This window comes from Lampetra fluviatilis, chromosome 4 (assembly GCF_964198595.1).
Source record: "Lampetra fluviatilis chromosome 4, kcLamFluv1.1, whole genome shotgun sequence".
NCBI classification, from domain to species: domain Eukaryota; kingdom Metazoa; phylum Chordata; class Hyperoartia; order Petromyzontiformes; family Petromyzontidae; genus Lampetra; species Lampetra fluviatilis.
The window spans coordinates 30547361-30571990 of record NC_136278.1 but is presented as its reverse complement, the minus strand read 5'-3'; the positions used below and the strand labels follow the sequence as shown (position 1 = coordinate 30571990).

At 42.7% G+C, this 24630-nt stretch overlaps 1 protein-coding gene across 1 annotated transcript; it reads left to right on the top strand.

Annotated features, from left to right (window-relative positions):
* Nucleotides 1-24381, top strand: ERMP1 (endoplasmic reticulum metallopeptidase 1). Its single transcript, XM_078855976.1, has 15 exons — nt 1-297; nt 2231-2598; nt 4066-4193; nt 5566-5671; nt 6540-6686; nt 7573-7665; nt 10979-11170; nt 12035-12255; nt 14244-14436; nt 15684-15892; nt 17274-17426; nt 18637-18836; nt 19375-19490; nt 20280-20452; nt 22024-24381. Exons 1-15 carry the CDS (start codon nt 35-37, stop codon nt 22183-22185), a joined length of 2724 nt encoding a protein of 907 aa, XP_078712102.1. The 5' UTR covers nt 1-34; the 3' UTR covers nt 22186-24381.
* The last annotated feature ends 249 nt before the right edge of the window (nt 24382-24630 follow it).

Below are 24630 nucleotides of genomic sequence, written 5' to 3'. Positions count from 1 at the left end.
AGCCGGGAGACGCGGCCACACAGCCGAAGGTAACATGGAGGCGTCGGACGACGGTCTGAGAAAGCGCAGAGCCGGGGCCGATGGAGCGGCCGTGCGGGAGGGAGCCGAGGCGATCGGCTCGGCACGACGGAACGACGGCGGGAGATGTGGCGCCGGCTCGTCGGAGCTGCTGCTGTGGCTGCTGTTCGCCTACACGGCGCTGCTGTTGCTCGCCGTGCATCGCTCCTTGCTGCATCTCCCCGTGCCCCTCGACGAGGCGAACGCGCAGCCCGGGCAGTTCGTGGCCGAGAGGGCGAGGTGAGGGTGAGGGGGGGGGTGAGGGGTGAGGGGTTGGATGAGATGAATGATGGATGAGGTGTGGGGTGAAGGAGGTGAGGGGGTGTTGAGGGGTCTGGTGAGTGAGTTGAGGGTGTTAAAGGTGAGTGTTGAGGTGTGGTGAGTTGTGGGTTATAGGGTGAGCATGAGTGGGTTATAGGGTGAGCATGAGTGGGTTATAGGGTGAGAAATGAAAGTGTGGGATGGATGAGGTGAGGGGAGTGGGGTCGGGTGAGGGATGACGAGAAGCCGGTTGGGATTCGATGAGGTGGTGATAGTTTTGGGTGGTGGGGGTGAGGTATTGGTGTAAGAGGTTCGATTGGATGAGGTGAGTGGTGGGATGAGCTGAGATGAAGAGTGGTGAGGGGCTCAGATGGGGCGAGGTGAGGAGTGTTAGTAGGGGTTAGGATTGAGTTGTTCGGGCTTTGGTTCTGGTGAGGATTAAGAAGTAACGGTGGCGATGAGGTGGGGGTGATGGGTGTGTGAAGCGAGGCGTTTGGAGTGTTTTGAAAGAGAGATTAGGCGATTAGACACCGGGTACAGAGTCCCTCATCCTGGGCTGGTTTGGGGTTATGCAATTGTAAAGGGGATCGAATGGGTCACCTTGCTGATGTTTGATCCCCCCAGCAGTCGAGAAAAGAACGGGGTCACTAGGGCATGGTCCATGCATTGATTTGCAATACAGTTGTGCAGGCATGTGTTGATTGCCAGGGCAGTGGAGTTCTAAAAGGCCACATTGTCTTAGCAAAGCCATGGTTTGGCTGAAGTTGTAGCACAGCGCAGCGTTTGAATAACCACGACATTTGCGTTGAAGATTAACGGTAATTTTGTAAGCCAAAGGAACAAATTAGAGTATGAGATGGGTAAGATTAATGAAATAACCTCGTATGGATGTGCAAGGTGCATTGTTATTTTGCAGGACCATGTGAGATTACAACGGACTGGGGACACCTTTATCCTTCGGTGGTATTATTTATGGCGAATGTTGATAAAATAGAAGGGCATGGATTTAATTAAGTTGTTCGGGCGTATGTCTAGTAACCAGGCCAAGTGGGGTCGTAATGGCATCGTGTGAATGGAGTTTTGTGGACACGGTATAATTGTAAAAGCATGGTCTGAATACAAGGGCAGTGTCTTTTTTTCAGATGGAAAATTGTCTGTATTAAGTTGGAAGAACATAGGCTGAACGAAAGTTGTGCCATGGAATTTAGGCTTGGTCAGGGTGGGTGGTGGGGCAGCAGGCAGGGAGGGCAGCTATTCTGAGCCTCATGCAGAGGGCAGAGGCTGCTTTGTGTGCATGCAGGGTTTGCTAAATTCCGGGGGATTGGATAGCTTAACAATACACAGCAGAGCAGTCATTGGTGACAGACACCTTGCAAAGAACAACATGTTTTAAATACAGTGCATGCAGAAATACTTGCCGAGCACAGATGAATTGTTAAAAGGGCTAAGATAATTCGACAGTAACCTTTGTTACTGTCGAATTGACTGGGGCTGTGATACGAGTGTTTATAAGGATAACGCTCAAAGATCAAAATGTTTGCAGTGCATACGTCACAAATATCATGTACCAGTGTTGCCATGTGTTTTGTAAGGTTTGTTTATATAATTAGCGTGTGGTTGCTGCATACCCATTGTCTGCTCTTCAACAAAGCAACAGTGTCAAAGACAAATATTCTCAATTCCTTAAATATTTTCATTTGCAGTAGATTCTGGGCATATGTAGCATTATTTTGCCATATTAACTGCTCTTCCATGCTGGCACACCCATATTGTTAAAACCACATCTGGCATCAAAAATAAATTTGCATTTATCGCAATGACCAGGCCTTCAAAACACAACGTGGCAATGATGGGCGTTTGATTGCGTTGCTGTAAATATCTCACTGTCAAATTCCTGCCGCTCTGATAACAGGAAGCACCTGGAATACATGACTGGTTTGGGGCCGCGTCCCACGGGCAGCGAGGCTGCCGAGGTCAAAACCGTAGCGTACATCCTGGCCCAAGTGGAGGCCATATCGCAGTCGCTGGAGGCCTCGGCATCCTCGTCACCGGCTGGCCGACGACCAGCTCACCGAATCCGCGTGGACTTGCAGCGCCCCTCCGGCTCGTTCAACCTTGACTTTCTGGGAGGGTTCACGAGCGTCTATGCCAATGTCAGTAACGTCGTGGTGAGGCTGTCCCCGCGCCACCTGGGCGATGGTGATGGAGGCCATGGAGGAGGTGCCCGGCGCCATGCCCTCCTCGCCAACTGCCACTTCGACTCGGTCCCCTTTGGCCCAGGTTTGTTTGTTACACTTTTTTTTGTTTGGCAGAGTGCAATTTTTTTTTATCAAGTTCAAGTTCATTTATTAGGTATAGCCCTGTGAGCCATTCGGCTCTTGAAACGGGTGCAACCGCAACAAACAAAAAACAAAAACATGAACAAAAGACATCTTAAAGTGAATATGTGACTAAGTGCAAACTGAAAATCCAAGAAAAGACAGCAAAATATTGCAGAAAAAAACACCGTACACCAACGCTAATGATGAGAATGGGTGCAATACCCTGCATGAGGTAATTTCCCTACTCCACAGAAAATGTGAAATATAAATGGTTATTACAGTGGGTGCATAGTTAATAGAGATGAAATAATATATTTTATGACATTGATGTTAGCAGGGATGTGGTGATGAACTCCTTCCAAATTTCGGTGAATTGTCACAATTTGGGATATTTTCTATACAAAGCCTTTTTTGACTTTGTGGTACATTAGACACAATCGTGGAAACAATGTACAGTATTTGAAATAGTCTATCTGTATGTGAGTTTCATGTTGTGTTATACAGCATAAAATACATGTTAATGGATAAAATGTTACGTTACAATCACTAACATACATTTAGAATTTATTCATATGTTGGTTTTATTGACGTTTGGTTTAACAGGCAATGAACGCAATGTAACACTAGAGTCGTAATTATTGTTTCGTGTGTGGGTACAGAATGTTATTTTCTTTTCACACCTTGATATCCTCTTGGTTCTATTCACGGGGGACGTTGTGTAATTTTTGTTTCCTGGTCCCAATGTTCCTTTTTAAGTCACTTGGGAGGACATTGAGACTGAGAAAAATAAACCCATAGATCAGGGAACAAACAAAAAATTAGACATCAATTTTACAGATAGGTAAATGGGCTTGGGCTGGGGATACATCACCATATGGGATGACTGCCAATGGACAAGACTGGTCACGGAATGGCAGCCAAACGGAGAACGTCCACTAGGACTACTACCGCGTAGATGGAGCAATTAGATCAGTTCGTGTGTGGAAGGGTGATCAATGGTAGCAGCACTGGACTGTGAGGGATGGTAACAATGTGGCGAGGCCTTCATCCAGCAGTGGATAGAAAATGATTGATCATTATGAATTTACCTTAATCCAGCCCTGGCTCAGTAAGCACGAGGTTGTTTTTCTACTGTGTAAGCCGACCCATGCCACTGACATCACACACAATTAGCAAGCCGAGATGCATGTAGGTAACACGGTTACCCTGTGTCCTTGGTTTACTAATGTCACACAAATTACTTTGCTTAGCACTGAGCCAAATTCAGATGTCAGCGTATCTCAATTTGTTTCCGGTTCGGCACAGAAAAAATATCCAGTTGTGAATGCCACCCGAACTGAGGGCCCACGTGCTGATTTGACCCTGATATTCCACGTGAAATAATAGTATTTGATTCAAATACTTCTCCACGGTGGGTGCTGTACAGGGGCGAGTGATGATGCGGTGAGCTGCGCGGTGATGCTGGAGGTGCTGCAGGTGCTGGCACAGCTGGAGACTCCACTTCTGCATGACATCATCTTCCTTTTCAATGGTGCCGAGGAGAACGTCCTTCAGGTGTGAGCAGGCTGCCCAATTACCTACTCTTAGTTCTTTCGGTAAAGTCACGTAGGAAAAAAAATGAAAATAAATAATTAAATACAATCACGACGTTTCGGAGGCAACACAAGTCTCCGTCATCAGGTGGGACCGTCACAGCCAGATTTGCTGCATCAAGATGCCCAATTACTTGTTTCAGATTTGCAGTTCTGTCTCGTTAGGGAACTAGCCTGGCAGGTGAATCCTTGGGCATTTTCTCTGAATATAAAAAAAATGGATGGCTGCCTCCAGCTAAACTCGATGGTGCAGTTACTGACATTTACAGGCCCACTTCAGTATGTAACAGATACAGTTTTACGCAACAAAAGCTCTGTTATTTCCCTGCCATTCTATGTCAAAGGGTGTGCTGAGTAATGAATATTTGTTTTATGATTTGCTAAGTGTCTGACAAGGAACTTTGCCCAACACTGTGTTCACATGTGATAATTTCATCAGGGATGCTGTCAAATGAAAACATTAGTCTATCTCAGCCTAATGTGGAGGGAGGAATGTAGACTAGGTTTGGTGCCAGTGAACCAAATGGTGACCTCAGCTGCACACTTAATGTGACTTTTAAATTGATTGTTATTATTGCAGTGTGCTTGTTAAATTGTGCTGAAAAATACACTTGCTAAAACCGTGTGTGAAAAAAGAAATTAAAACACGTTTTCTCTCTTTCTTCTTTTGAGAGGCAATCGATGCCCATTGATTTCAAATGCACAAAAAATATTTCATGACTAGCACAGTTGAGTAACAAAACATTGAGTACCTCCTGTTGATGCTGCAGATGGAATACAGTTTGGATTTGTAAAGCATTTAAATATAACCAAAGATGTCACGGTGTAATGGCTAGCAGTCTAGAAGTTACCGATTCAATCTCCTTGCTCGGCAGTTTAAACAATGAACAATTTTCTATGAATCCTCCCGCCTCTGGTCACCCAGCAGTATATATGGGTGCACTACACTTAGTCAATCGTCGGCCTGCGTGTCGTAGGATAGTGTGTGGGTACTTCCATTTCCTCCAAGATATCTGGCCAGTGAGGAAGAGTAGGCCAAAAAATATCTAGGACTCTCCAAAGCTCCTACTAATGGAGACACTTTCGTAAGCAGTAGCGTGCACCTTTACCTTAAATATTACCGCAGTTGAAGATTCAAGAAAAAGAGGGGCATGTGTTTAATGACATTGAGCGAAAGATGATCATAATTAATTTAGTTTATGGGATGAAACTAAATTGGTATTAAATGCAATAGGTATTTAATTTGAAGTGTGTATATATAGTGTGTGTGTTGCAAGTTGTAAACGAATGAAGCAAACCTTCATCACTAACCCTTCAATTGTCATGGTGTGCAGGCAAGTCACGGATTCATCACCAAGCACCCGTGGGCATCGCTTGTCCGTGCTTTTATAAACCTGGAAGCAGCAGGAGTGGGTGGCAAGGAGCTCGTCTTTCAGACTGGTATGATAAAACCCTCCCTCTGTAATCTCTCCTTCAGGAGTAAGCTTAGATTGTACATCATTTTGAACCGGTTGATGGCCAAGATAATATTAAAAATAATTTTCTGGACAGTATGTTGATATCAAATAAGGACGCGAGAGTGTATGGAAGATGACACTGGTGATACAGTTAAGGTAATTTCATAGGCATGTAACCATACACCAATCCACCCCATACTTGGATGAATTGTCATGTTTCGGGGTCAAAGTTTTGCTTTCTTTTATTTGTTCTATCTCATATTCTTGGTTCTTTCGGTAAAGTCACGTAGAAGGGAAATAATAAAATAATATAAATATAAAACAACAAAATAAAACATTGTCAAAGTCTTAAAAACAGTCTTCCAAACTTCCCAATGCACAACCCAACTGAAAAAGAGTCTTTAACTTGCTAAAGCTTTCCTGGGTGATGAAATTACATTGTTATAAAAATATGAATAATTTACATCTCTTTTTTTCGATTTAAAGCTTTCGTGACTGGAGGGATTCATCTTCTTGGTTCTTTCGGTAAAGTCACGTAGAAGGGAAATAATAAAATAATAAAAATAAAACATAATAAAATACAATTCTCACGACGTTTCGGCCACAACGCAAGCAGCCGTCCTCAGGTGAAGAACAGGTCTTCGCAAAGACAGGTCCGACAGACCTGTTCTTCACCTGAGGACGGCTGCTTGCGTTGTGGCCGAAACATCGTGAGAATTGTATTTTATTATGTTTTATTTATATTATTTTATTATTTCCCTTCTACGTGACTTTACCGAAAGAACCAAGAAAAATTTACAACTGTTTTTTTTTTATGCGGTCATTGACATATTTTTTTTTTTTATCTGCAGGTCCAGAGAACCCGTGGCTGGTGCAGGCGTACGTGCGCTCTGCACAACATCCATTCGCCTCCATCATTGGGCAGGAGGTCTTCCAGAGCGGCATTATCCCATCTGACACAGACTTTCGAATCCTGCGCGATTTTGGAAACATTCCAGGTGCGAAGCTCCGTAGAACTGCGTGCGTCTTTCTTTGAGGTGTGCTCATATCTGCTACTGAACAAAATGCTATTTTTCATAGTAGTTTTCTTAAGTTTCTTAACTTAAGCAGGGGTGGGGAACCTTTTTTCTGCCAAGGGCCATTTGGATATTTATAACATCATTCGCGGGCCATACAAAATGATCAACTTAAAAATTAGCCCGTTATATTTGGTCAAACATTGAATTAACTCACCCCTAATGCGATGGCTGGAACTGCTTCTGTTTGGTGAGGCGTGTGATGTTAGCTGGTATTGATGATGTTGCTGCTACTCGCAACTTCTTTTCCAGGTTTGCTCCTAGAGATTGATTGAATTTCGAGTCCCGCCTGCGGGTTTGCCTTGGCAGGGCCACACCAAATGATTTCGCGGGCCTCATACGGCCCGCGGGCCGGACGTTCCCCACCCCTGATATAAAGGCTGAATTAAATGTTTACATGCGTTAAAGGGCAAGTGCCATTTAAGATTGCTAGTTCAGGTACTTGGAATGTACTGCATTTGGTACGAGCAGTCCATACCGAGGCATAGTTGGCATATGATCTCATTTAGATTGGCATTGAAAACAAGCCACGCTGGCTCACAAGATAATCTGAGTTTTGTAAGGCATGTTTCGTAAACATTCACAATGCCATGTTTGTGTAGTGTTGGCTTACGCAGCTAAGCTCGTCTCTCTTACGATACGCAATTAAGGATTGTATTGTATACTATGTTCACAGCAGTGTTGAACGCAATGCATTTTTACTTGGAAACTCTGCTTTTAGCACTTTTACCATTTAAGAAAAGGGAACTACTGTATGCGAATGCACACTAAGGCCATATGTGTACGTTTGATGTATGATCATGTCTAGGAATTGACCTCGCGTTCATTAAAGATGGCTACATTTATCACACGGAGTATGACTCGGCTGACCGGATACCGTCTGGAAGCATCCAGAGAGCAGGTTTTACATTGCACCCTTGCATCAAAAAAGCACACACAAGATAACATTTAATGAGATCACTGATGTTAGCGTGCTGGATATGGGCCCTGGTGCTTGAATGAAAAGGGGGGGGCCCTCCTGTTTAATTTCCCACTTCTTTATAGGCCGGCCCATGAGCCTCAGTGCAGTTGCAGTATCGGCACACTCGATAGCTACCCTACTGAATGAGATCCTCCCTGTATTTCAGTGCTTGATTAACTACTTGAGCATTCTGTATGTGGCAGAATGATTTAGATAATTGTCAGCATTAATAATGAATGTGTTCGGAGACATTCAAAAAATCACTGTAATGACGACACTCGTGCGCTCTAACAGAAATATCAAGAGGAGAAAAAACTGAATTTGAAGTTATTCACAATTTAACATGTAATTTGCAACCTTAATCACGCTGCTGTAATCCATTATCTTAATTGAAGATCATTGGCATTAACAGAGCAGATTGCCCTTTCTTGTGGATCATGTACTATACTGTATTCATGCAGTCGGGTGTATTGCTTGTGGGAAAAACAGACCACACTTCAATGCGACAGGACAGGCAAAGCTCCATGAAAAACCTTGTCCTGTTCAACATCCACGCTACTGTGTTCTGCATAATTAACATGCCCAGGCTAAGGTGAAATAATTTCAAAGAACGTAGTGCTTTGCTCTGGGAAAGGGGGGTAGATAGAAGCCATTCCAAAGGATAGTGGAATGAGTGGTTTGCCTTTTAGTACGGACCACAATCCTGTCACTGCTGTCAGTTGCTGTCAGATGAACTGCATAATACAGCAATGTTTGATTTAACAAGTTGCTTGCCTTGGAACAAGGCGATGTTGCCCCGGGGAAGAACGGGCAGTGTGTCTTCAGAACTCTGCCAATGCTCGACAGTTGTGAAGTGTTCCCTGGCTGTTATTTGCGATTGCCGACATAATATTGTCATTTATGAAAGTCTCTTGAATATAATAAATCCTGTCCTAGCGGGGCGTATTGCAAATAAATAATGTCTTATTGTTAAAGTTAACTTACATTTATACGTGATTACCACTTCACATACTTAATTAACGTGTCATAAGTTACGAAGACGTAATTGGATATTTACAATTTAAGTCTTACTATATAACAATACTTAACAAAAATCACTAGGTACACTGTACAGTTTAATCTGTGTCACTTGCCATCAGCGTGAAGTCTCGGCTGATATTTTTGTAAATCCAAGAAACGGAGCAATTCTCACGGGCTTCAAGAATGTATTTGCTTTTTTTTATATAAAATAAATCTAGAAACGAGAATGAGGGTAGAGAGAGTCCCGAGCAAAGCACATCAATGATGAGTGTGGTGTTTCAGAGGAAATGTCCAATTCCATACAACCAATAAGTACATGTGGTCTATAGCTTTATAATTGCTTACGTCCACTGGACATTAATTGTAGTTACTGTATTACCAAGGTCAGGGATAGGATTTTACACCTGCTAGGCTTAATAAGTGCCGATAGAATTTCGTACACAAGATTATTATAGCTTTTCACCATCTCCTGTAGCACGCAGACTAATTAGCATATGAACACTGTTCCCATCGGAGTTTTTTTTTAGAAGTGTGTTAATTTATTTTCCATAATCTTTCTGGCAGGAAGCTAAAGCATCTGTAAGAAAAAAAAATCGCACATACAAGGGGATAACACTCAAATGTCCACACAGCCAAGTTTTGGAACCTACTTACTGTACTGCCATCTCTTGACAACTCCTCTGCCTAGTGGCTTTGGGAGTTTCGCAAATCTATTTGATCCACCAAACCTTTCCTCCAGAGTGCTGGATTACAGGCGTGCCTCGCCATGCATGGCTGCAGCAGCTCTAAAAAGGGATTACATTAATCTACTCGGAAGCATGTAACAATTTCTGGAGCATCGGCACTGTTGCCGAGGACTAGCAGAGTAACTGTTGTGTGTTTTCTGCAAAGAGATTTGTGTAAAAAAAAAAATGTGAGGTTTATTTCTATATATGGTATCTGCACTTTTTGAAATGCGATACACTGTATACGCTTTTTAAACTAATAATAAAAAACATTGCGGCATGTGTATTAGTAAACAAGTATGGTTTTTAGCCTTATGGAGTATGGCCAATAGGCTATACAAGGATATTTATCATTCCGAAAAAATAGACTTTGTAAAGGGCAGTTAGCAACGCATGTTTGGAATTGACATGATTACAAAGAAACATTTAGAACAGAAATGTAAATTGTTTAGCCTTATCTGATTTGGATAATGTCCTGTTGGCTTGCTATCCAAAGTGTTGACTTGAACGGGCACTTCTATTTGTCGAGTTGTTGTTCCCGTCCACGTTTTAGCCGTTTAAAATTAGGCGGACTTCCTGCACATTTATTTAGCATCTTGGTTGCACGCCGCCCTAATTTTTCAACGCACATTATTCTTAGTGTGACATTAACTAAAATTGCATAAACCGATATATAATTTCAGAAATTATTACATTAACTAAAGTCATGCTCAGAAATTCCATGAACCGAAGCGAACCTGGAAAAATCATCGGAAGCTTTGCTTTTGGCCAAACACAAGTATTGTTTGGTATACGAAACGAAACGTCATCATTGCCTCCAACCAACCGCTCGAAATGATCCCAATCTCTTTGTATTTTGTGAAACGAAGCAGGGTTGTGCCAAATCAGTAATTAGATGGGTGACTACGAGGCCTCGCTAGTTGGTGTAGGCCCTGGGACTTCAAGTTTACCAGAAGATGTCTTGATCGCCTCCCACCAGCCAAACACTTATTAATGGCATTAACCAAACATATCAATGCAAAACTCCCCTGCAGCGAGGGTTTCATGGGTAAATTTCATTCGTCTATAATATGCAGCATACTTTAAGTTACAACACGTTCCATTTCCATAGTGAGCTTGCGACAATACTGTCTTGAGTCATCTACATTAGAATTAGTCTGATACAAGTATAATTCTGGCACTGCACCTTAATGTCTAACGTGTACATGCATAGTTATTTTGTGCTGTCTTATTAACATCAACGTCCACTGTATAGCTCTGACATGTGCTAAAGTTATACCTCGTGTTGTTCGTCATTGTCAGACATTCCGCTCTCAGTTCCTGAAGAAGCTCCCAGCACATGGAGTTGAAACGTCAGTGATATATAATGCTGAACAATTAAGCTATACAATTCTAGATTTGAAGTTTGAAGTTTAAGCTATACAACCCAAACACAGATCTGAGAGCTAAACAGCACAAGTGCGTATCCCGACTTTGTGATTGAATGGAGGCCATGTCCCATATCGCAGGTGACAACATCCTGGCTCTGGTACGCTACCTGGCATCCTCGTCTCTGCTGGCCGACTCCAGCGAGTACCGCCATGGGAAGATGGTATTCTTCGACGTGATCGGCCTGCAGGCCGTGGCGTACCCGGCTCGAGTGGGCATCCTCGTAAATTATCTTCTGGCATCGCTGGCTGTCCTCTACCTGGCCAGTGCAGGTGCGTGTGCCCGGAGCGTGCCCGAAGCGTGCCCGCAGCGTGCCCGCAGCGTATGTTCTCAGACAACATCCATCGTGCCTCTTTTGTAATGTTTTAAACACATGTAATTGACGCAGTGTAAACACTCCCTAAATATCATCGTGCTGTTTGCGTATTGTCCACGTTATGTACAGTTCTCTGGCAATGACTGAAACATTCAGCTGCATGTTAGCACTTATTATTTAATTGATTTTATCTTGTAATTTGTACTGTTTAGATTTCCTTAATATATTTAGAATATAGAATTACTTACAACAGTTGCATCTTTATTTAATTATACCATTTGATAAAGAATGTTTTTCTTATAGTGAGAATAACCATATTTACACGATAAGATACATTTTGTTAGGGGGAGAGAATACCCCGGCCGCTTCGGGGTGGATTTCCACACAGCTCTCTCATTGACATGCTAATTTCTCTGCTCCAGCAGACCCACCTCTCTCTCTGCCCCACCCCCCTCTGTCTATTTAAGGCCACGGCACAGAGGCATTGGGTCCTCTGTGTGTCTATGTTGTGTGTCTCTCTCGTCGTCTCTGTGTTGTCTCTCTGCATGTGTGTCTGTCTGTGTGTCTCCATGTCTGTGTTTTGTCTTTCTAATTTAGTTCTACCTGATGACGACTGCTTGTGTTACAATCGAAACATCTTATTCTATTAATTAATTTCTTTTCTTTCTACGTGACTTTACCGAAAGAACCAAAGAGTGATTATCATGTTCACAAAAACCCTCAAAATATTCCGTAAATCTTTGTCTTCATTGAACTGTACTGTCTGCAACCCCTTCACTCTCTGTCATCCTCCCGCCGATGTTTTCCACTGACTGAACAGGCCTGGCGTACCTGCGGGAGGTCTTGCGGGCAGTGGGCGTGCTGCTGGTGGCCTGGCTGGGCGCCGTGATCACCGTTGCTGGAGCCGCGCTGCTCATCACTCTGATCGGCCGCTCAATGTCGTGGTACACGGAGAGAACGGTTCTCGTCGGCCTCTACGCCGCGCCCGCCCTCGCCGTCATTCTGCTCGTGCTCGTCCTGGCCAAGCGGCGGTATTGCGGCGTAAGTTGTCGTCTCGGGGTCTCGCGTCAGATTTTGATTATCAGTTTTTATTTTCTTCAGCGGGAAGGGCTAATGCTCTTTGGTAGAGCAGATGGATGCACTGCACCACACGAGGGCACGGGAGGTGCGGGGAAGGCAGGGGGGTTTAAAACTTAATTGAGAAAATCTGAGTTGAATACTATTTCAAAAATGAAAATGGGCAAGGCCCATGAAAGCAATTATGTGACTCTTGGGGCAAACAATAGAATTGAACCCACCCCTACCCCACTCCCCCCTGCTTGAAATCTCCGTGGAGCCAAGTGTCTAACGGTAAAAAGTTCAAAATCTTACAATCATATTGTTAAATTACTAACATGTACTTTTGACCGTTAAAATATCAGCCAATGCACTATAGATGATATAATGTACAGCCCTTTGGCAAGCTACTGTTGAATGAAGGCCTCACACCGTGTTGGTCATGGGGGTTCTGTGACCATACGTTACCACGCTGGGCATTGAGGGTTGGTGAAGCGAGCAGGGTAGCCAAGACCGGTTGAGATGTCACTCGCCACGAATGGCAGCTGTGGCCAGGGATCGAACTCGGGTAGCCTTGTCCATCGTGCGGTGCGTTAACCACCGTGCCACCGTTTCTCCCCACCAATTTGCAATCGGCCGGAATAGGCGAGGGTTGGACAATTTAAAAAATATGAAGTCATATGATGTTACAGGCTTCATGGTGTCTCATGGGCTATCCTCCCAGCATGGGGGCCTCCATACAGTAAATGCCATTTAACCCCCCCCCCCTCCATAATAATAAAGTAGTGGCACCGCCCATTGCTCGCAGGGCTGAGCCGTGGAGTGACGCACCTTTAGAGATAAGATTTTATTTACAACCCAATTTCTATCAAGATCCAGATAAGATAACCTCTTATTGTGAAATTCACAGCACAATCACTTTGTACAGATTCCAAAAATACTTTTACAGTTATATATGTTTTTAGAGCAGTTCCCTAGGTTACAGGAAAATTTTTAAATAAATCTAACAGACATAAGCACGATAAAATTAATCTACACCGTTCTTTTGAAATTAAGACAGCTCCATATTGTTTATGCTTAAGTGCTTAATGATCATAAGTCTTCATATACAGTTCCAGACATGCAATTTGGGGCAATACCATGCAAGATATGGATAATAATGATGACCTTACATTGAATGTGAGCTGACACGGTTAGTGAGCACCCATATTACTTGCGTACATTTTCATTGCCATGGTCACAGCCCCCTACGTTGATGGGCTTTGTCCAGAAATAGACACCACCATGTGAGATGCAAACTGGCTTCAGAATTTAATGAAACAAATAATGTAGTTCTGTTGGTCACAATAATGATTTCTCTTTTAGTATTGCAGTATTGGTATATTATTAGATTGAGATGTACAAACAGTTTTACAAAACCTGTTTTAAGATTTTTATTTTGTTTGGTAAAATGATTGTTTACGTCATCATAGTATTAAGTGTCAGTGATGTCCTGAGTTCCGTGGTGTGAATCCAGACAGTCACCTCTGAGTAAACCAGTTTCTCAAGTGTAGTGAGTTGATGTCTCAGCCTGGTCACCGATGACTGCTGCACAAAAAAAATGTAACACTAAATTTAGTTCTACACTTTTTTAGGCTAAATTCGAGCTCTGAGACTAGAATATCTGGGAATGACTTTGTAAGCTCAACTGATGGTGGTCGGGTCGGTGGGAAAGTGCTGCCCCCTACTGTGTTGAACAGAGGTCACTTGAAGGGATCTCAAAGCTCTGTGATATCCACTTACGCGAGTTGTCCTCTAAGACGGAGAATTGCGCCGCTCTGTCAGAGATTCTAATGTATATATCATCCCATGACATGACTTGAAATTTGATGTTACACCAACACTACATAAAATTGGAGGACGGGATTTCTTTTCACATTTAAAATTAACAAAACGTCCCTGCGGCGTGTAATGTTGTGTGCATGTGATTGCAGTTGGCGGGACAGACGGGACAGCGGGCAGCTGAATGCAGCTTTGACGCGGCACTGATGCTCTGGACCGCGCTGCTATTGTGGCTCAACACGAAGGGCATCTGCTCCGCTTTCCTGCCCGCGCTGTGGGTTGGGTTCTCCCTGGCTGCTCGCCCTGTGCTCTTTGGTCTTCAGAAGAAATCGCTGCACAGAGCAGGTCTGGCTGTACCGTGCGATGCACGCGTTTCACATTATGGGTCAGTTGGCAATCGTTTTGCTGCGAGTTTTTTTTAACGTATATACTTTTGCCGAATACATGGCCAAAAAGCCAAACCGTTTAGCGGCCAGCAACAAATAGCATGATGAAATGTATAATAATAGATCAGAGTTAACACATTCCTGCGGAGGGAGCTGGTAGGAACGTTGGGTTGCTCGGTCAATGGCCAGGGTCAACGGCGGCGTGGTGTATTCCACAAATATGCCCGACCGTGAGGGCGGGCACAAGCCGGCGTGAGTAGGTTAAACGTTGAGTTTTATAAGGGCACCACGGGGTGACCAGCCCCTCCCCACCCAGCCCCACCCCCCACCCAGCCACACCCTCCCCACACAGCCCCTCCCCACCCAGCCCCTCCCCACCCTCTCCACCCAGCCCCTCCCCACCCTCCCCTCCCAACCCATCCCAACCACTCCCACCCCCCACCCTCCCCACCCAGCCCCTCCCTGCACGACGGACACAATAATCCCCTGTGGGCTGGTGTCACCAGGAGGTTCCCTACCAGTAAAATGTTTCTTGAATTGTGCAAGGTTATAAGAGCTTGGGGAAAAAATATGACGGGAGTGTTGTGATGATACTGCAATATATTGTATGGTAAGATCCACAATAATTGTATCATCAGTTTTACTAAACATCATTATATCAGATTCGTCATTGTTCTTAGTTTTTTTTCATATTTTATTTCCTAATATAATATTTATGACATGAGAAAAGCACAACTAATGTTTTAAATAAATAGCTATTATCCATTAAATTGGTGATTTGGTAAATGTTTTCCAGAGTAATTGACGGTGTGGTGGTTGTTTTAGCTCATCCGATTCATTATTACTTTTGTAACTGACAATATGTGCTTTATAAGCATTGTATGTTGTAAAGTTGCAATGATTATAATACTTGTGACAGACTTATGCTCTTTAACTGCAGTCAAATATATTTTTAAGTAATCTTTATTTTCTTGAAGTCCTGCAGAGCACAATTCCATAGTTACGGTAATCGTTATATTGTTAAAATTAACATATGATAGCATTTTTTTATCAACACTATATATTTATATCCCGTTTCCCATGCCGTACATCTCAAGGTGCTCTACAGCAGGCAGGGGGGGGACCCCCTGTGGGCAGCTGTCCCCACCGCAGCTGTTGGCATCGAAAGTGTGCGTGATTTTAATTCTGCCTGCCGTTTCTTTTCAGAAGCGGCTGCGAGTGTTGGCGTGAGCCCGGGTCGCTTCTCTGTATTCCTGGCGATACTGCTGCCCCCGTACCTCATCACGCTGTACTCGCTGTGGAACCTCTACGAAATGTTCCTGCCCATCATGGGCCGCAGTGGCACGCAAGTCGTTCCCGACGTCGTTATGGCCATCGTTACCATCGCCGCTGTCATCGTGCTTTCTTCCTACCCCGTGAGTGCCGATGCAAGTGTGAGGTCTCGTGTAGCTTTACCGCTTTGCTGTGGGAATCGCAAAATGTGGATTGACCAGTTTGTGATGTAAGTTTTTACATATATGCCAGGCATGTGGGTTACATAATGATGCCATTCGTATTATAACATTTAAGATTGGTGGGGAATGATAAATCATTAAAGGTTCAAGTATGTACTTTGGTTGCAAACTTTGAATAATCTGTTCACAAGGTACATGACTTTAGTGGTGGTCAGTCAAAAAAATTAGACTTTAAATTATACTCTAAATGAAAATAAAAGTTAACAATTGATTCATTTTTAAAATGTTTCAAGCCTGTACAATAAACACATCAAGCGGACAGTAATCTGCTCCCTTTGTTTAAAGCTTTGAACACATTCCCAACATGGATGCAGCTGAACTTTTCTTTCTCCACTGTGTTTTTATTCCATGGTATTTTTGGCAGCCAAAAGAAATTGCTAATGCTTAAACTCAAAACAATGTTTCTGCTGGTTTGCTTAATTTTCATTGGGATATTGAATACTGTGGGTTTAGTGTGTGTATGCAAATGTTCCATGAAATACATTGAAGCAAATATTTGTTTTTACATAAAATTATGTTCATTCATTTTTCGATTTAAAGCTTTCGTGACTGCAGGGATTCATCTTCTTGGTTCTTTCGGTAAAGTCACGTAGAATGGAAATAATAAAATAATAAAAATAAAACATAATAAAATCATTCTCACGACGTTTCGGCCACAATGCAAGCAGCCGTCCTCAGGTGAAGAACAGGTCTGTCGAGAAGACAGAGTCTGAATGACACACCCCAGGCAACGCAAGCAGGCTTGGAGCGTGTGTCATTCAGACTCTGTCTTCTCGACAGACCTGTTCTTCACCTGAGGACGGCTGCTTGCGTTGTGGCCGAAACGTCGTGAGAATTATTTTAATATGTTTTAATTTTATTATTTTATTATTTCCATTCTACGTGACTTTACCGAAAGAACCAAGAAGATGTTAATTCAGTCTGTAAATGTTATAAACGAATTGTATTATTTTTAAAAGGGAGTGAGATTGATAGGTACAGCTTGCCTTGTAAAGCAATGTTCAAGGATTTTCGCAGTTTACATGCATTGCTGCCTAGCGCAAGTGAACTTGTAAACTTACACTTGGCGGTAAGAACATATGCTTTGTTTATTCCTTTTTTAAACCACCCGTAGGGGACTGATTGCGGGTCCTATTCGTCAAAAATTTGGCAAGATTGTAAAATTCCTCTTGGCACTGGCCTTTCCTGACTGAAATTTGACCGCAACCATGGCTGGTGAGGCTTCGACGAAATATCTCGCGAACAGTAATGAGACATGAACTCACGCTTGTGGCCCCGACAGGTCTGCCTCGTCTACCTGATGCCAACCGCCAAGAGGACGCTACTTTCCCTGGCAGCGGTCTTTCTCTTGACCTTTGGCCTTGTGTGCGCTGGTTTTTTCTTCCCGTACGGAAACGACTCCATCCGTCCGACTCCCAAGCGGCTTTACATGCAAGTATGTTCCATATTTCCTGGGCACGGCCCCGCCTTTGGAGTAACTGACAAGCACAACTTTTCAGAGTTTTTGCATATTATTAACATGATTTAAATTGTGCGATGCAGGCATAAATGTTTTTCCACGTGTCTATGATTCGTTCTAACTTATTGACAGGAAGGCATGATAAAAGTGACACTGAGCTTCCATAAATGATTGGAGTACTTGGCAAACAAGACTGCATTTCAAGTCATGCATGATAAGTGCGCTGAACAATAAAAAATGCGTGTGGGGAATAGATCAGGCATAAATATGAATATTCTTCAAAAAACAACGTTATAACATGATACAGAAAAATCCATGTATAGATGCCATACTAAAATGATTGAGAACAATCCTAGAGAAAACCGTTGTACCCCAAAGCCTCTACATATTTCTCAAAACACTTTAATTAAATATTTAAATGTTAAACATTGCCGGTCTGACCTGCTCACAACATTCAACAATGCGTGAGCTGAGGTCATTGATATCTCAATTGTGTTGCCCACATTGCCTTGAATAGTGCTCGTCAAGAAACAATCCGGTGGTGGTTACGTCAGGCGAATGTAGGGGCCATGCCATTGTTTCACCACGGCCGATTAAACTCCCTAAATGTCTCTTGTAACCAATTACGTACTTCATGAGACCAGGGTCAATAAGAAATCAATGGGGCACCGTGGAGTTGAGGGTTGGTTACCCACACATGTTGCGGATTTCCCTTCTTGTTTGCATCGAAGTGCCATACCCAGACTTGTAAGGAGAAGGTGGTACAGCAAAGTGAAGATTAATATTTGTCCCTTCTGTTTTGGGATAAAGTGTTGCCTCTTTGCACGCATGGGTTTTCTCTGGGTGCTCCTGTTTCCTCCCACATAAATTGTCATTACTTGGTTAATCACATCTTAAGGTGTACAGGACTGTAGAGCTTGGGCATTTGTTGGTGCCGGATCACCACTTGGCTGCCTTCCAGCTTTTCTGTTTCCTAAGCAATTGTGAGGTGCAGTTTGCATGAACGATACTATACTAATGAAACATTATTGTGGATCAATATTGAATATACATTTGTCCATTGCTTTCGGCAAGACGGGCGCCCTCCGCCAGTCGTAACATGTACTCCGCACATCCAAATAGAGCGACGGGCAAAAATCACGGAGCGGCGTGCGCGTGAGCTTTTCGTCCCGTTTCTATCCACCAGCACATCTCGCGGCGGCTGCACGACGCGTCGGGTGCCGTGGTGCACAGGGACTCCGGCGTGTGGGTGAACGGTTTTGACTACAGCGGCGTGTCGCACCTCACGGACAGCATCCCCGCTCTCAACGACTCGATGCGCGCGCCCTGCCTCCCCGCGCCTTTCTGCGGCTACCCCTGGTTCCTGCCCGTCAACTCGCTCGTTCGGTGAGGGGGCGGAGGCTGCCGCTTGCCGTGTTGGTGCTCGTGTTCTTGGTTCTTGTCGTGGTGTGGTGGTGGCTCATGGTGGGCTCTTAGCAGGTAGATTTTGTACGTGGAGCAGATATTATTATGTTACTCGAATGGCTAGGAAAACGTCACTTAACGGCAAAAACAAAGAACATTTATAAATACAGTCATTCCCGGTTTGACGCGGTAGATGCGTTGCTGAAAAGTACCGCGTTCAGCAAAAATGCGTTGAGCAGGAAATTACTGTACTGAATCACATTTGCACTGTAAAATCAGCCTGCAGCCATCCCGTCGTGGGACAAAGAACTGAGATGAGGGTACGCTGCGTACTGTATCATTCCGCGTACTGTATTGTATTGCTCGCCCGCGGAGCAGCTAAAGAAAGTACTTTGTCGGCGACCGCTCAGAAACCGCGTTATAGCGGGCGCGTTTCACATTCTGCGAGAAGTATTCCATATAATAATTGTGAATTGTATCACTTTGAAGGCGAAATAACAGTTTTGCTCTTCTCGTGCAGGAAGAGCTGGTATTTGCCGGCACCAGATGTCTCCCCGTCTCCCGCTTTGTCGATGCTTTTGGTTGATAAAGAGCAGCTTCTTTCGAACACATGGAGGCTGACCTTTGAGGTGTCTGGTATGTAACTGATATATTGACTCCGGGCAAATTATAATAACGTATACAAATGTATATACTTGTATGGAGATAATCTCGTGTCAGTTATTGAAGTAAGTTTAAATTGCACAGCTTTATTTGTATTATATGTGGAGAATATATCCTACGGATATTATCCCATGACAAGATTTAAGTACTTCAACTTCATTACCAGAAATGATAAAGTCAAACATCTTAATACGCATATAAATATAATTTGTACTGTTCCATTTATATTCTGAAGTTGATAGAGAATGTATATGAAACATTATCTTACATATGACATGGCTGAAGGTATATCTGTAATCACCCAAAATACAAACATTTTCTTATGACAAAGGTTTAGTTTGAAGTTTCTTTTGTTTAACCAGGTTGAATCTCTTTGGCTCGAATAGAACTTTGGTCACCGAAATAACAAAATAAAGTACGGTAATAAGCATCTTACATTCTCATGAAATAAACTGTTTGTGTATTGTGGTTCCACGTTCAGTAGATAGGCCCATATCATAATTCACCACCCCCTCCCACCCACCTCTTGTGATTTGATTGATTTAGGTCGTGATTCCATTTAAGATGTTGTTAGTGTTTACACGTTTTAATTGTGGTGAATGTAGCACCTCTAGTGGCCGCAGGGTTTAAATGCCCCAACTACATACAAACCTGCAAAAACCAAACAATTGATTCCCTGCACACATGATTCGATGCACGCATCATGAGCATTTAAAGTATTCCACTCCCCTCTTGTCTGTTTCTTTACCCGCGATACCTTAGGACCGCACCACATATCTTTGTACGTGCGTGAGCCGGAGGGCACGACCCTGGTGGGCTGGTCGCTGGGGGAGGGGGCACCTCCGCCGCCGCAGGACAACTACTCACAGGCGCGATTTGTATTCTACTCGTACGGCACGTACACGGCGCCGTGGCGGCTCTGGCTGGACATGCAGGTGAGCTGACGACCGTGGTTTTAAGCACCTTGATCTGCCAACTGCAGAACGATGCATACAAATGTGTTTTTTATTCTTCTTGGTTCTTTCGGTAAAGTCACGTAGAAGGGAAGTATTACTTCCCTTCTTACCGAAAGAACCAAGAAGATGAATCCCCGCAGTCACGAAAGCTTTAAATCGAGTGTTTTTTCTTATTCGATACATCCATTTTCGACTTAATTTTTTTCTTCAAATTTAATAATAATGATAACAATGAAATGTATACATACTGCATGTATGTGGAGTGCAATCGGACGGCACAAAGAGTTAAAAACAACTGCTGCTGAGGTCAGTCTCATTTAAAGGCAGTGCCCTAACAGAACATGTCATTATAAATGTATCCCAATTGAGCTTTGTCAGTTGTGTCTGAGACGAAGAATCCAGATCTTTTGAAGAGCAGTGCAACATTTCGTGTTATAGAATGGCCCGTGGAAGAAAATATATCAGAACTATGTCTGAGATCCCTTAAAGTGATCTTGAATCCACACAGTAGGGGAAGAACTTTATCCACCTTCCCTGACACCAAGAGTAATGTGTGTTTGCATAACAGTAAAAGCAATATTGTTAATTCTCAGAGGCAGAATTTAGCCAAATTAAGTGTTGAACCAAATTTAATGTGATGGGTTTTCTTGTGCAGTCATTGTTGACTGGCCTGGCACCATCATCTCACTACACTTGAATCCAGTTTAATCACAGGCATGTGCCTGGATTGACAAAGGACTATGAATATATGTTTATATAGGTATGTATTTAAAGTTAAACGTAGGTTATTAAGAGTATGTACTTCACCTTTTCTTTCTGACCCCTAAGCCTCCCGGAAACTTCACAGTAAGATCTCTCACTCGGCAGAAGGCACTTTCTGCGTGGTATAATTTATTTGTGAAGGGCAGTGGAAGAAATTTAACAAAAAGTCTTCGATACTGTCAGTGAGGTTTAGAATTTTGTAACATGACTTTGTATAAATCTGATTATCCTGTCAATTCACTCACAAAATGTGATGTTTTTACATGTTAAAATTAACCCAATCTTCATAATCTAACTGCAGTATAATCTTGACATACCTTTTATAAATAAATCTATTATTCACAGTCCTTTCTCAAACCATGCCATGTCAGTAATGGGGGTTGTTTGACCATACTTCACCATCCTGGTCAGTATGTTGGTGAAAGGTTTCCAGGACCGTTTCAGATTTAACTCGCCACTTATGTGAACCAATGCTGGGAAGCAAACTTGTGCGGGCCAGGTTCATAGAGCGTTGCGCTAACCACTCTCCACCAACACTACACATATTATGCATCTCATTTCCATAAGAGTAAACGCCGTATAGATGTGAATTGAGAACATTGCTGTGTTGGGGAGATGGACTGTTTTTAACCCCTCGGGCTGGGTGTGAAGAACAGCAAATGTTTATTGTTGCATTTTACTGACAGAGCTGTACTTTGAACTGACCCGGTCAGATTTGACTTTTCGGTGCAAAGAAGAAAAATGCTCTTGAGCCATTTATCGATGACAATGTTTTTCTTCTCATGCAGGTCACAGACCCCGAGAAGCCAATGGTGGAGGTTGCTGTAGCAACACATTACTTGTTTGGTCCCAGCCGAAGGACCCCTCAGCTGTCCAGTTTGCTCAAGCAGCTGCCTGATTGGACTTTTTCTTCAGACTGGGTCAGCACCTATGACTTGTGGGCATTTTGAAAAGAAAAATTGATTTATTGTGGTGGAAAAAAAACATGACTTTAAAAAATAAAGGAATTAGCACAGTTTGTATGGAATTAGAGTGATGGCTGCACTGGATGAAATAACTTTCTGCAAAAAAATACCATTTAATTTTAGAGTGCAGTGTTCCACACTCATTCCGCATTATTAATTTATTGTTCACACTTGGTAGCCGAAACCGTTTTGAGCTGGAAGATGGTCTCCTTTCCCTGGTTCAAAAGTAAAACAAAAGGTTTGTATTAAGGATACTGCTGCGTAGTACTTTGCGGTTCTGCTTTATAGCTCTCCAATGTATGTTCTTTGGGTCTTTCGGTAAAGTCACGTAGATAGGTTCAAAGAAAATAAAAAACTACGACGTTTTGATTGCAACACAAGTGGTCGTCTTCTTTTCCTGAAGGACGACCGCTTGTGTTGCGATAGAAACGTAGTTTTTTTTTTTCTTTGAACCTATCTACGTGAATTTACCGAAAGACCCAAAGAATATTAATTCCTGCAGTCACGAAAGCTGTAAGTCTCCGATGTATATTTGGGTTGTAACATCTCCTGAAGAAGCTCATGTCACGTGGTGCAAGATGTCAGAAATCCTGCTGAACAACACATGGTACAAACCAAAAATACATCAGAGAGTTGTGTTAATTATCTTACGTGGTGGACGTTGCCATGACAAGCAAGAGTTAAATGCAAATGACACTCCTTTTGTCAGACCCACCTCCCTGGCTTTTTGGAATGTGTGAGTCTAAATGGGGCACATCCCTTGACCACCACATGTTTCGCATTTAAATTCTGACTTCCAAAGTGGTACATGGGAGTTGGTGTGGTGGGGTGGGATCTTATTTGAAAACTTCTATACTTGGTAGTCCCATGTGACGCCGCGAAGAGTCGGTGGTGCACTGACAGAGATTAACACTTTCAGTATTGTATATTGTGTGGGTTGAGCCATCTCAGCCCAGGAAACCAAACCAGTGTGTCGCATGTCTTTGACCCCCCTTGCCCGAGATTAGGCGTCTTGCCTAAACTGGTCCTAAACTGAATTTGCATTTATTGAAGTGCCATTCTGTTTTTACATTTGTAATTTAAGCAATTTGCTTTAAACAAAAAATGTCAACTGGTAACTTATGGCGTCTTGGAATGCACCTTTGATTATATCGTAATTTATTAACCTAGAGATCTTGTCTCATGATCTAATCAATCAATATTTTTATCCACACAGTCCTTATCGGAAGTGGCCTTAGTAACGTTGAATCCGTTAAATGCAATCGATACCTCCCGTTTTATGATGTGTTCCTGGAATTGTGGATGGGCTTCCATGCTGGTGCTTCATTTTAAGATGGCTAAACCACGGATAAAACTCTTAGGTCTCCTTGTGTGTTCGCCCCACTCCACTAGCCACAATTGATTAGAACATTCCAAGACATCAAATTGTTTAACACCCTCGTACAAAACAAATAATAAAAGTAACGGTATTTTTGTAAATTGGTCAATTTAATTTGTGTGTTTGAGCTTAAACATGCAGGCAGGTAGATTGAAAGTACGGAGGTAAAGTTTGGCAAGAATTGGGTTTAAAATAATGAACCTAAGCAGAGCAGAGCTACTTGCAAGGAGTGATGTAACTTCAAGTTTTGGCCCTTTTCCCAGAAATTGGGTTTGATACGATACATTTCCTACTTCATGCCAGTGATCAAATTAATACAAACTTATAACAATAAAGGAATTTGCACACATGTATTGACTTAATGGTTACATGTAACATACTTTGAGGATCCCTGGAATATCAAGTCATCCCCTGTTTTATTCTTCACAGGTTAATGGACCGTAAAGATACATGTGTAAACAGTACATAACCTCTGCATGTACTGAGCGCTTGTTAACGAAATATAAACTCGTGGTTAATATCGTGAATTTGGTGCTTTTTAGTTAGGTCTTGTGTTCAAGTTTGGACTAAAGCAGCAGGTATAACCAACTACCTTTCCTTAGATTGTTCATTAGATCTGATATTTCAAGAATATTTATTTTAATTTTAAATCTAACACAATAACTTTATTCCGTTTAACATTTGTTACAGTAACGGATTTTTATCTGCCAAGGAAGTGCATCTTATTGACCGATTTATTTTTTTTTGCACTAAGTTTTATCAAATACAGCAATCTGTATAAAGGTGGTGTTTGATAATAAAATATCAAGCCTCAAACTTTTGTTGTATCGCCATATATTCTTATTCCATGTCAGTCATATAAACTGAAAGTGCATGCAAAATCGATATGAATACTGTATTGATTTAAAATACGTTTTCAACGTAGCAGTATTTTTTTCTTTCCTAAAAAAATACTTTACAATTCATGGTAATCAACATTTTTGTAAGTACATTGGCTGCATACAGTGGCTTAGAATATTTAACTCAACATTCGTCAACACTGCCTGAAAAGG

Coding starts and splice junctions, on each gene's coding strand:
- ERMP1 (XM_078855976.1), top strand. CDS start 35: ATGGAGGCGTCGGACGACGGTCTGAGAAAGCGCAGAGCCGGGGCCGAT. Junction 7,666..10,978: donor TGGAAGCATCCAGAGAGCAG/GTTTTACATTGC, acceptor CCCATATCGCAG/GTGACAACATCCTGGCTCTG. Junction 12,256..14,243: donor CCAAGCGGCGGTATTGCGGC/GTAAGTTGTCGT, acceptor ATGTGATTGCAG/TTGGCGGGACAGACGGGACA.